The 12,552-nt window shown below is 48.7% G+C and overlaps 2 protein-coding genes across 8 annotated transcripts in view; both read right to left on the bottom strand.

The window, feature by feature from the left end:
* Positions 1-2,377: 2,377 nt before the first annotated feature.
* On the bottom strand, positions 2,378-6,590 carry C11H1orf115 (chromosome 11 C1orf115 homolog). The gene is made up of 2 exons (XM_027793126.2): positions 6,288-6,590; positions 2,378-3,883 (listed from the first exon to the last, which is right to left on the bottom strand). Exons 1-2 carry the CDS (start codon positions 6,555-6,557, stop codon positions 3,764-3,766), a joined length of 390 nt encoding a protein of 129 aa, XP_027648927.2. The 5' UTR covers positions 6,558-6,590; the 3' UTR covers positions 2,378-3,763.
* A 3,333-nt stretch (positions 6,591-9,923) lies between these two features.
* MARK1 (microtubule affinity regulating kinase 1) overlaps positions 9,924-12,552 on the bottom strand; it is a 62,312-nt gene continuing 59,683 nt past the window's right edge. For all 7 annotated transcript variants that reach the window (XM_055816339.1, XM_055816335.1, XM_055816336.1 and 4 more), the window contains one exon: positions 9,924-12,028. In XM_055816339.1, coding sequence (XP_055672314.1) covers positions 11,674-12,028 — 355 coding nt within the window. In that variant the 3' untranslated portion in view covers positions 9,924-11,673. The remainder of the gene's footprint in view (positions 12,029-12,552) is intronic.

Raw genomic sequence — 12,552 nt, 5'->3', positions numbered from 1 at the left:
TTTTACAGCACCCCAGTGCAAAACCTGCCCTCTTGCCAGTCTTGCAGACCGGCAGAAGACAGAAAGGTCGTTCATCCCTGAAGGGAGCCTTGGCCGGGGACTGGCAAAGCACCGAAGTGACGCGGTGTGGCGTGGTACGGCTCTCTTCAGTTACAGCACTTCAAAAGCAAGCTGTGCAAGAGGGCTTCCTTGTGCTAACCTCGCAGGACAAAGGACAATAGCTCTGCCATTTCCTCAGAGCCTACGGTAAGCCCGATAGTAATTGAATGCCCTGGAAAACCAACAGAAATAAGCTTTATACTGCTCTGTGACTCACCGAACAGGCACTAGGAATGGCCAGGGATTTAATTTAAAAGCGACTTGCTAGGCTGTCACGTTAGTGGAGTTCATTCCTGAGAGAAGCCTGGACCAGTTGACTGCTTCTTGCCACGCTTGCATGTAGTCAACTTCCTGAACTTATTTATCCTGTTGTTTGTTATAGGACATGGTGAAAGGCGGGTGGAAACCTGGGGACACACACTGGGTAGCACAACAGCACACCGCTGAAAACAAAAACTTGCAAGGTGAAGTGGTGGGCAGAGGTGCCAAGCAAGTGCCTGAAGGGAGGAACGTATTTCATCCAGCTCAAACATCAAAGCTTCCCCTCGTGCCCGCTGTACCGTAATATCTGCCACATCCCACCTTTGTCTACTAGAGGGTCAAACGCCTGGTTTGTTCCTCAAAGGCACCAGGCGAACCCATTTTAATAAGGAGCCGGCCTGTGCCTGTGGGTTGACAGCTCTCTCCGCTGGGGTGGCTCCTCCAAAGCCAGCCTCATCAAGAGCACGTGAAGCCCGTGCAGAAGCTGCAGGTGAATCCTGGGCTGCCCTCCTGGCTTGGCACGCCGTCAGGGCTGCCCCGGCGAGCCCAGCCTCCACGCCGGCACCAGCCTCTCCTCCGGGTCACCTGCAAACTCCTAGCACAACAGCTCTACTTCAGGTGGAGGTTGCCATCTCTTGCTAGCTCAGCAGGATTGCTGCCCGATGCTGAGCTAGGTGGGGTATATTTCCTCACCTATTATGTCACTGAGACAACATTTAGCAACAGCGCTGCAGGACCTGCCCTGTCCCACCTGTTTGCGTGATGGCTAAGCCAGACCTGGCGCAGCAGGGATGCTGCCGTGATTGACAGGAACTACAGCCCTCTGCCATCTATCCCGCTGAAAGAAAATCAAACCTCAGGCCTCTGCCCCGATTCAGATTTTCTAGACACTGCTGTTGTCAGCTGGGGCTGCTGAAGAGAGCAGCAAACCCTCAGGCCAAGGTTTGGCCTCACAAATTCACTCCACCAGCTGAGGAGTAAATTACTGCTCAAGGAGAACTGATAAGCAGCACTAATTGGTAGCCTCAGTGAGAACCATCAATTCATTCTGAGGAAGGAAAATAGGCTGGCACAAATCACCAGCTGTTTTATAGCAACAGCATAGGTTACTTGCCTACTTTATCTTTCTCCTCTTCGTTTTTGGTCTATTTTAGAAACACTGTTCAGCAGAAGCTGACTCACCAGTATGCATCAAGCTTTTCTTTTCTCAGGCTCACACAGAAGCACCATTTACATATCATTTGGGTTCTGCATAGGTAGCAACCGCGTTACTCCCTTAAAGTTGCTCCCGGTAGGCAGAGACCATAGGTTAGCAGGCAAAAATCAGTGGCAACAATTGTGCTGAGCAAGCGGTTCATGAGCTGAAGTTCATGTTTACCTTTGTGGAAAGTCCCTGCATTGAATGGGTTGGACCCTGGGTGTTGCAATTGCAACAAGGGAGCAGCCTTTCCACTTGGAGGACACAGGGACAAATAGACGGACACTCCTTTCTCACAGAAGAATGGAGACACAAATCTCCCCCTGCACTGCTTTAGTCATTTAAAAAAAAGCTCTAATGATTCATGTTGTAAAAGCACTGTAAAACATAGAGTGTTGTAAAAAAATCTGTAGTGAATCCCAAAATATACAGGCTGGCGTGGCACGGGGATGTTAGGACAGCTCTGTTCTTATTGCAAGACACAGCAGTTATCAACACCCTCTGGCATGCTGGTGGGGCAGATTGAAGGGATAGAATCTGTCCCCACCAGGAAGCTCAAGAGGAACAACCAAAGGCATGAAATCAATGACTGAAATCCCTTTGTGGCTATTCCTACCCCAACCCTAGATCCTCTGCAGCCTCATCTCCCCACCCTGCCTTTCCTGTGCGTTTCCATGCAGCCTGGGCTACAACTGGCTCCTTCCAGCAGGGCACGGCAGAATGCCATGGGGATGTTTACACTGCAGCTTCCCCTCGCTGCCTGGGCCACCACCGAGAAACTCCTTTGTGCGCCTACTCGTACATGTAGGTAAACACATGACATGGACCACATTACTTTTATTTACAGTCCAGTTAGAAAAGAGCAATAAAAAACCCACCTTTGTTTCATCTGCTACATTGAAAAGAATTAGTGAGGCTTGCAAAGACGTGCAAACCTCTTTGTTCAAAAAAGGCAAAGAAAGCAAACAGCATTTTTTTCCAGATAAATCAACGCCTTGATTACAAAACCCAGTATCAAAACTAGAAAGATCTATAATACAGAAAGTGGTAGCAGAGAAATAAATAATTTCCTTCTACCACAAAAGACAGAAAAAAACCCCAAACCCCCAAAATTTTGAAGGCACATCAACCCCCTTGTTTCTGTGTCATCAATACAAAATTTATATCCCTGGAGGTGTGACATGGAAGCTGCTCCATCCGCACCATGGAGCCGAGCCATCTGATGTTGACATCCTCTAGCTAAACTTCCACAAATGGAAACAAAGATGGAGCTGGCAGGTTATGTGGCCCCATTCTTACACCAAACAGTTGTACATTCTCATACCAAACGCTGTATGTACTTTTTTTGCAGACGTAGTTAATCATTCATTTTTTTTCCTGGCGAACATCACAGAACTGGGTGTTCTTATGCCCCAGCTTCCAGAATCAGGTATATCAGATATAAAACCAGCTCTGTCAAAAAAATACATGCAGATTGCACAGCAGCAGAGGAAAAGTTTGAAATACTAATCACAGTGAACCTTTAATGCCCCCAAATCAGAAGACAAACACACCTCATTTTCTTTCTGGATTTTTGCATCGGCCTTAAGACATAAACTCATTATGCCTAGTGTTTGAACTGAACAGCTGCAATGCAGCAAAGCTCTCTGCGTCTCAGACCACAATCCATCTCTATCCAGGTACATTTTTAAGTATACTCATAATCTTAACCCTCTGAAGGAAAAAAAAAAATACTTCAGAACCCCAAAGACTTATCTTTTCCTGATCCCCTGTTACCCGTTTCCTCCACTGCTCTGACAGTTCCTCTCACTAGCCAGACTCAGACCTCCACCTCCCCACCTGCTCCTGCATCCTCTGTTTTCTTTCATTTCTCTCCCCCTCATCTACTTGCTTTTCCATCCATCCTTGGCTCCCTTCCACACACAGCGCAAAGCTCTAGAAAGCCAACTCATATCTGAGAACAAACTTCAGCTCAATGAATTGAAGATTATTTCCTTATCCTTGCATTTCTTAGACCTGATCTGATTTCATAAAGCGCTGGAAGTTTTTGCAGAGAAGAGCCCCCAGTCCTGGAGAAGGGGCTGGTGGAGGGGCTCCGGGCTGGGAATGTTTGTCCAAGAGGTTTCTCAGGTGCGGGTTTCAGATTTAATCCTAAGAAAGCAGCAATGTCCTCAGGTCCTCCCCTGTGGGGTGCGTGGAGCTGCGCTAGCGGACGAAGGATGCCACCTGAGCCGCCACTCCGAAGGGAGCAGAATAGGCCGTCGCCAATCCTTGCAGGCCGACCACCAAGTAGTGGCATCCCTTCTGCAGAGCTTTGCCGACGTTCTGCAGAGAGAGATGGGAGAAGGGGATTAAAAAAAAAAAAAAAAAAAAAAAGAAAGAAAAAAGTGGTGATGGAAAATACCTTCACATAAAATCGTTCTGACAGCCAGCATCACTGACCCAGAAAATTAATTTCTCCTGTAGCTAATGAGGGCTTGAGCATGGAATAACATTTTACCATCTATTTTTATACAGAAACACACCCCCACAGAGTATAGTTAGACCGAACGGATGCAGCCTCCACAGGAAGCCAGGCTTTCACATGGGCTTCTATTCAAGAATAAAATTAGTTTAAGTTCATACCTAGTCTGTAGAGGTACATGTTTCCCACACACACGTTCTAAGATTGTTAGTATCTTCTAAAAGCATGTAAGCTGTTAAAACTGGTCCTGAACAAGGCAGCAGTAAACCACTGAGAATACTTCTGCGGAAATTTCCTTGTTCTTTGTCAAAACAAGATTTTTTTGGTCAAAATAAGAATGTTTTGACCCAGTTCCATGTCTGTATGTGTTTAAGAACTCATCCGTATACTGTGTTAGAGACAACTCACTACAGATTACTTAAACTAAAAACCTTAATCCAATTTTAGTTTCACTCTTGATCGTTTTTGCTCATATGGCTGCTCGTGACTGGGGAATTAATACAATGTGGTCAGTTTGGGAGGAATATTGGAATTAACTGTTAGTAACACTCGCTGATTGTGGGGGACTAGATCAAAATCATCTCTTGTAATATGGAAAACACTGAAACAGAGAATATACTCTTAAATGGGTGAAATCCAGTCAATATCTGTTATGTTACTGGGATTACTGGGGTAGCTGGATTACAGTAGTACTGCATGCCATTACATAGCTGAACTGCACTGTATTTACTCCTATGGAAACTGGCTTGATGTGAGTTAAGAAGGCAAAATCAAAAGGCAGCTCGAGCCCGAGGACGGAGAAGGGGACGCGGGGCCTTCCCTTCCCACACCTGCCCCCGTCCCACTGCGCCACACCAGCGACCCCTTTCCTCCCTCCCGCCCCGCACGCAGCTCACCCACCCGGCCCGCACCTGTCGTCCCTCACCGCCGGAGCCAAACTGGCAAACCTGCCCCGTGGGGATGTGGCCTGAGCAATACGGAGGGGAATACGCGGCGTCCAAGAACCGGCCTGGGCTCTAAACGCCGTCCCGACGCCCTCATGCCACCAGCACACACAGCAACAGCAGCGAGGGCGCACTGACGCATGGCTGCGACGCAGCAGCACCCATCAGCCGGCGGACTGGAGGCTGATGGGGGTTTACTGGTGTAAGCTGTGGTTTACTGGAAATCACAGTGCTGGGAACTCGAAGCATCAAATCCATCAGGAAAGAGGAAATATTCATCTCTTTATGAAACAGTAGTGTTGGTCAGGCAGCTCATGAGTATGTCTTACACCTGTAAACACTGTGAATTTCGGAGTAACTTTGCCAGCCTAACCAGCATTTTCTGCGTGTCGGACATCACAAGCGTATCATCGTTTTTTAAAAGAATGCATAGAAAATCATGTCTCGTACTGGTATCTGTGATCTCTCTGGTAGGAAAAGGATTCCTGACACCAGACGGATTTTTTCCTACTAACACCAAAACTCTTTTTTGCTAGATATCCAAGACATACTTTAACTGTATTTGAGTGACACGAACAAGTGGAAAATAATCAAATGCTTCCCAACAGCACTTTTGTAACCAAAGGCACCTGCCCGGGGGGGCCACACACAACCCACCACGCTGCAGGGCTGGCGGCTCCGCACCGCAAAGCCACAGAACCATTTTGGTCCCAACCAGGTGCCACACAAGGAAGAACATGTTGTATTTTTTTTTTTTTCTTTTAACACCTACCAGTGATTTTCAGGGGACACCCAACGGGTGAGGTGGCAATGGAGTGGGGAGGGATGGTGGTGCCCTTCCCTGCGGGCACTTGGGCAGAAGGAAAAATCCGCCCCAAACCAGGGCAATTCGTGGGAAGTTTTAAGGAACAGTGTCAAAGCAATGACGCCGGGGGAAACGCTGAACAAAGCCGGGCAAAGCACTCATCACATGGATCGGCTTAGTGTCATTTTTGCTCCCAACCGGCAGCTTTTCCCTGCGCTGATCCCGGCCCGGGGGGCTGTCCCGTCCCGCCCGGGGGGCTGTCCTGTCCTGTCCCGTCCTGCCCGGGGGACTATCTTGTCCTGTCCTGTCCTGCCCGGGGGACTGTCCCGTCCCGCCCGGGGGGCTGTCCTGTCCTGTCCTGCCCGGGGGACTATCTTGTCTTGTCCTGTCCTGCCCGGGGGGCTGCCTGCCCGTCCCGGCTGAGCTCGGCGCCCCAGGACGCAGAGGCCCTTCCGAGAGCCCCTCGGAAAAGCCCGTGCCGAGACCCCCGGTGCCCCCCCCGCCCCCTGCCCTCACCTTGCCGTACTTCCTCAGGCGCTGCCCGTAGGGCCGCTTGCGGGCGGCCCGCGGCGGGTGCAGCGGCTCGTAGGAGTCGGGCAGGAGGGCGAAGCGCACCCTCCTGGCGGCAGCGCCCTGCTCCTGCTCCTGCTCCTGCTGCTGCTCCTGCTGCTCCTGCCCCTGCCCCGCCGCCTCCTCGCCGGGCAGGATGGAGACCTGGTCGTCGCCGGCCCCGCGGCGGGAGTAGCGGCCCCTGGCCTTGGCGCCCAGCCGCGCACCCACCGCCATGGTGCCGCCGCCCGCCGCCGCGCCGCAGGTGTGGCTGGAGGCGGCCGCTGCCCCCTCCCCGGGGCGGGACGGCGGCGGGAAGCGGCGCTGCGGGCCCTGCCCGAGGAAGCCGGGCCGGGGCGGGCGGGTGCGGCCGGCGGAGCCGCGGCGGCGGGCGGGTGGCGGGTGGGCTCCGGCACCCCCGGGCCGCCGGCGCGGAGCACCTCGCCTCGCTGGGGCGGCGGGGAGCCGCTGGGGCAGCCGGGGCTCGCTCCGCCGGCGGCCCAGGGGAGGGGCAGCCCGGCTGCCGCCACCGCGGGGGGACACCGAGACCGCCCCGGCCCGGGTCGCTGCCTTCCCCCCGCAGCCCCGGCTCCTGGCAGCCCCGCAGTGGCGGTGTCCCCGCCGCAGCCCCGGGTGGCCGTTCGGCCACCCCTGGGGTGCCGCAGCCGCCACCCCACGGGCAGCCTCCGCCGTGGGTTCTGCCCGGGTGCGGGCCGTGCCCGGCGCTGGTGCGGGCCAAGAAAGCAGAGCGGTGTCGGGAGCATCGATGTCATTTATCGAACCGGTTGGTGTATTTATCGACCTTTGATAGACGTGCAAATACTTCAGCTAAGCAGATGCAATAAGGGTTCAGACTAATCCTTTCCCGTGGATTTTTCTTACCGAGGAACAAAGCCTCGAGCTGGTGTCGTGTGTGTGTGTCTGTGTGTGTGTGTGTGTCGTCCCCCCCCTTCCCCGAGACGCAGCCTTAAGGCTCAGCCAGTGCCTCCGGTGCCTGGCGTTGTGACCTGCCCCGGGGACAGCGCTTGGCCACCGCCGCTCCAGCCGGAGAGCTGCAACGGGCGGCTCGGCCGCTCCTCGGAAGGGTAGAAGGCATGGGCCGAGTCTCGGGTCTGTCATCGTAGGAAAAGTGCTTCATCCTTTCCCCTGTTTTATATTAAAGGCATCGGCATTCCTGTTACCCTCACCAGGTTTTTTAAGTTACATCTCCAGGAGGTCGAGTGGAGACCTAAACCCAGGAGAGGGTGTCATGCTCAGTGCACCTGTCCCAGACACCTTCCACAGGCCACGTGTGGCCCTCGGCACTCTCCTTCCCCCGGGCTCCCTCCTCCAGGCTCCGGCTGCGGCAGCACCCGCAGGGCCCCTTTCTGAGCCACCCAAGTTCTTTCCCCAAACCTGCTGGAGCCAGATGCCGAACTTGCCTATGTCCTGCACCTGCAGGTGTGTCCTCGACACCACGGAGACAGTGAAACAGAGGAGCACCACGGGTCCTGTCCCGAGTGCCTGTTGATAACCCCGTGGCCGGCAGCCTGAAGCAGCAAAGGACAGGAGTTACACTTCGCATGCTCTGCTGCGTTGCTGTAGATGTGCACGCGATACTTCCTTAAATGGTTTGAGGGACGAAATAATTGCTAGATTCTGATTAAGTAGTAGCATCAAGAAATAAAAGATCGGTAATCTGTAAGCAGCTGTTGAACGGGATCCTTCATCTTGTTAGCCTCAAGGTCTCCTGAAAAATTTTGAAGGGAAAAATGCATTAAGTATTTTTTCTGGGACTTTAAAAAGTGTTCGCATCTAGGTTTCTATTTATAGATCCATTACTGCATGTATACTTTGCCCCTAAACAAGAATTGCAAAGATAGTCAAAGGTAAGCGGTCTTCTCAAGACGGGTTTGTACCTTTCCCCACAGACTGGGTTTGTACCTCATGAGTTTCTTTCATTTTCCAGAGTTCAACTGTCAAAACCTCAGGGAATATGTCTCTCAGCTGGGATTTACTGTCTCCATTTGCATGGCACCAGGGGAACCACAAGTTCTTGGATTCAGAGGTCCAGAGCACCTCTTGGGTGTGTGACGCTGGGTATCCAAAGCCACGTGTCTTAACAGCTCATGGAATCTTAGCATCATCATAACTACATAGCATTAATGATGCCACTTGGTGCTCAAGCATTATTTTTCATCCAGAGAAGCAGAAGCAAATGTTTATAGTCCTTTCATTCACCCATATCCGTGTTAATGTTTTAAACTGGACTGCATGAAAAGGGATCTACTTAGTTTGGAAGTGTCTGCGTACCTTAAAGAAAGCAAGCAAAAAACCAACCCCAACCAAACCAGCAGAACCATGTGGTATTCCAACTGCTCCCCCCCACCCCGAAATGCTGCCAAGAAGTTACGATCAAACACATAAGCCCCCTGAAGATCCATCAGAGACCCATCACTTCCCAGAGCCGTGGAACATGACGTGGCATTTAACTGTCTTTTGGATTTCTCAGGATAACGCCACACTGACATAATGCTGCACTGATCCCTCCCATGTGAAAGTCAAGCTGCATTTCTGATCCAAATGTTCTTATCTCATTCTTACCCAAGGAGTAACTTACACGAAACAGGTATGTAACAAGGCAGCAGTTGAGGGACCCAAAAAACAGGCACTGAGGATTCACTATGCAACATGTCACTGATTTCCACACAAAGTACGCTCTGCTTGCCAATAAAGCCAGCAATTCTGAAAAAGCTCCTTTCTCAGATCCTCCCGTCTTATTCCTGCCAGGCACAGGAGATTTGGAAAGCCAAATGATGAGTTTGGGTGCAGCTACACCCTTCACACAGATCATACTCCTTAGTGAATTTGCTAGGGAGAGCATAAGGTGGTTCACAGCTCATCTTCCAAGAGGGCAGAAGGAAGGAGGTCAGCAGGGTTGGGGAATCACGGCAATTTCACATCGCTGGCAGGCGCTGGAAATATTGCCATTAGCAAGCTGTCTGTATACAGAAACATTACACCGGCACTTTGGGGCGCAGCGTTTCATGGGAGAGTGGAAGTAAAATTTGTAGCCTGTTCTCTGGAAACGCTATCTGTGTTTTGTGGAACATTAATACATCTCCAGTTACACAAAGTGCCGAAACCCAGCAACAATCTAGGGCAAAGTTAGCTAGGTAGGCACGGGGCACGTAAAGCAGGGCGCTATCCTAAGCGCTTAATCTACCCTCTCGGCATGACCTATATTTTTGCTACTGAACGCTCCAAAAAGGCAAAGGGTTTTGTTTCATGACTAAGTTCGTATGTGATCTTGGATTAACCTCACTGTTACGTTCCAGCGGTGTGTTTTCAAGGATAACTAAACATTCATGGACGTTTACGGGTAAATTGAGCAGACACACAAACCCCTCCTGAGGCTGGCTTTTGGTGAATTTCTGGAGAAGCTCGTGGACATCCATTTCTGAGTGCTAAACCACCGATAGTTTCTGGACAGCGCAGGACCACAGAACCAATGCAATGCTAATCCTGAGTTCGCACGATGCTGAAGATGAAGCCTGGCCTCCTTCAGCCTATTTTGCTACCTGCAGTAATTACTGCGCTTTTATAAAGGGCAAACAACAAGTATTTTAGTATGAGAACTGTTCAAGTAAGTTTTAATAGAGTGCACCAGTGAATCAAGATGACTTGCATCAGATTTTGTTTCAATGAACATCAGATGAAAAAAGAAAAGGGGCTACAGTTCTTTCTTTCCAACACCACCCTTTTTCTAAGGCAACAATACACGTCCATTTCCGAACATAACTGTTACATAGGAAAGCTACATCACAGTACAGTATGTAAAAGTCCATCTCGGTCAAGAAGCCATTAGAGAATGGCACATTTACTACACTTACAGCCTTCTAACTTAGGGTTACAGAGTTTACCACATCTTTTTTTTTTTTTAATTTTTATTTTTTAAAGTGACAGTTTCTTAATGAACTTTCTATTCTTCACAAGAGTGTGCAGATGGGGCCCATATGTTGATATTACAGTAATTACGACATTAAATAACATTGCACAACCAACCTCTATGGTTAATTCAGTACAAAATAACAAGTATTAAAATGTACCAGTACTAGTGGTTTTACATAGTTTATAATCATTCATTATGAAGGAAAAAAATGTGGGTGTTTTTTCTTTTTTTCTTTTTTGTCTTTTCTGTAGGCAAGTGCCTAATTACAAAGCTGCACATTACAGGCATAATGATGTGGAATAAATACAAGAAATCTGGTAAAATATTAAACACAAACAGGTTACATGGGAACAAACTGTACAACCACGAAAGCATAAATCAACAATTTATCATTATAAACAATGTATGTTTAGCTGTAAAATATTACGTGGAATTGCATGTACTCTTTGGGGGCACATGTTCCAAAAGCCAAGCTAATTCCTGAGGTGGTATTATTAACTCATACAATTGGTCAACACTTCAGATTATCTTGTGCTATTAAACAGTCCCAATATTAATATATTTCCATAAAATGGAATTTCGAGTATTCTGAAGGCAGCAAACAAGTGATATTTTACACCATGATATTCAAATGAAATAATTACGGTTCTCCATTTTGGTGCTACATTTGTTAACGGGCCATGGGAGTGAGCACTGTAATTTGCAGACAGAACGTCACCTACGCCTGGTTTCTGTTCCCCCACAGCTCTGAGCTGGCCCAAGGCAGAGCAACGTTTTTAAACTGTAAGTGCCAACACTGTAAACATGTTTGTATTTTTTCAACTAAACACTGTCCAATAACAAGGAGAAGAGCCAAAGATAAGCAGGAACAGTCTCGTGTAGAACAAAAGCCAATTATTCATCGACTTTTGGTTCAAATCATGAACGATCTTTAAATAATTAAAAATGGTCATGCTACAGTTGTGAAAACTATTTTTGTGCATTTGACTCAGGACACAAGTTTTTTAAAAAACGCACAATAGAGGTAAGACTTATAAAACCCACCAAAAATGTAAATGATAGGGAAGAACTTTTCCAACTCAAAGCATCAAACATACATTTCTGTGCAGAAATCTAGACAACTATACAAGATCTGAATTTAAGCAGTCATCTTTTTATTATACAACTCTATGAACATAAAATGAACAGAATGCTCTATATACTTACCTGTACATGTGAACATAACTTCTTTAGCTACAGTTATTTAATATAGGTCATACTGGATTTAACTTTACAATTCTGAATAACTATGTATAACCTTATTGCAATAAGGACAATTTCTACATGGGGGTTTCACAGGCCAATCACATTAGGCGCAACCAGTACATTCAAAGTGTAGATCATGTATGAATCTTCCCTGATCCCAAAAAATTTAGGTTCTCTTTACAGCTTAAGCTCGTTTGCTATCTTGGATGCAATGTTCTTAAATGCGATAGAAGTCCCAGATATTCTCTTGAAACGAACTCCATTGAGCGACAATCGCGGCAGTTTGCAGACTTCCATCTCCCACTGAACAAGGCTATCTTGTCGTGCATCACCGTGCACACAGAAGAGCAAAAACCTCTCTTTTTGTTCGTAATCACAGTTATTAGCATCTAACACTTTCCGAATCTCTCTCATCATATCGTTGGGGTCCATAGAACTAGTGGTCTTCATACTCCACGTGAACCGCAAGGAGCGCGGCTTCGAATCTTTGCTGTCCTCCTTCTCTCTGTCTTTTGGCTCCCCAGAAGCACTCCTGGAAGAAGTGACATACAGAACAGTCAAAGATACAAGGGGTATAACCACGACACAGAAGAGAAATACAGCTCTTGAACAGGGGTTTCTAAACTGCAATTGGCACACCGCTAGTCACAGGAAAGCGAATTCAAAGAGTCAGATGGATACTGCTGGAACGGCTGTGCACCATCTCCTGCATGTGCGCGTGCTCTGGCACAGTGCTGGGAGCTGCTAGAGCACCGGCGCAGCTCCCAGTAGCGGCACAGGAGCAAAGCACGTTTGGAAACCCCTGCTCCAAAACGTTCTGATGACATGTGCAATGGTAATTGCAGCAGACACACGTTACTCCGTACTGCTCCAAAGAAAGTGGAATCTATGTGAAAGCATGACTGAGTTTCTGCTGATTTCATGATCTGGAGCATGCCATACACCAACAGAACTGAAGTTGAGGGACACAATCCTGAAGCATAAATCATACTATAAAAGCAGCAGCAGAAGAAATCCCACCCTGCAATTCACAAGTCCTCAGTTAATTCCCTCCCC

This window comes from Falco peregrinus, chromosome 11 (assembly GCF_023634155.1).
Source record: "Falco peregrinus isolate bFalPer1 chromosome 11, bFalPer1.pri, whole genome shotgun sequence".
Lineage (NCBI taxonomy): Eukaryota > Metazoa > Chordata > Aves > Falconiformes > Falconidae > Falco > Falco peregrinus.
Note: the sequence above shows the minus strand (reverse complement) of the source record. Positions and strands in the feature narration are given on the sequence as shown.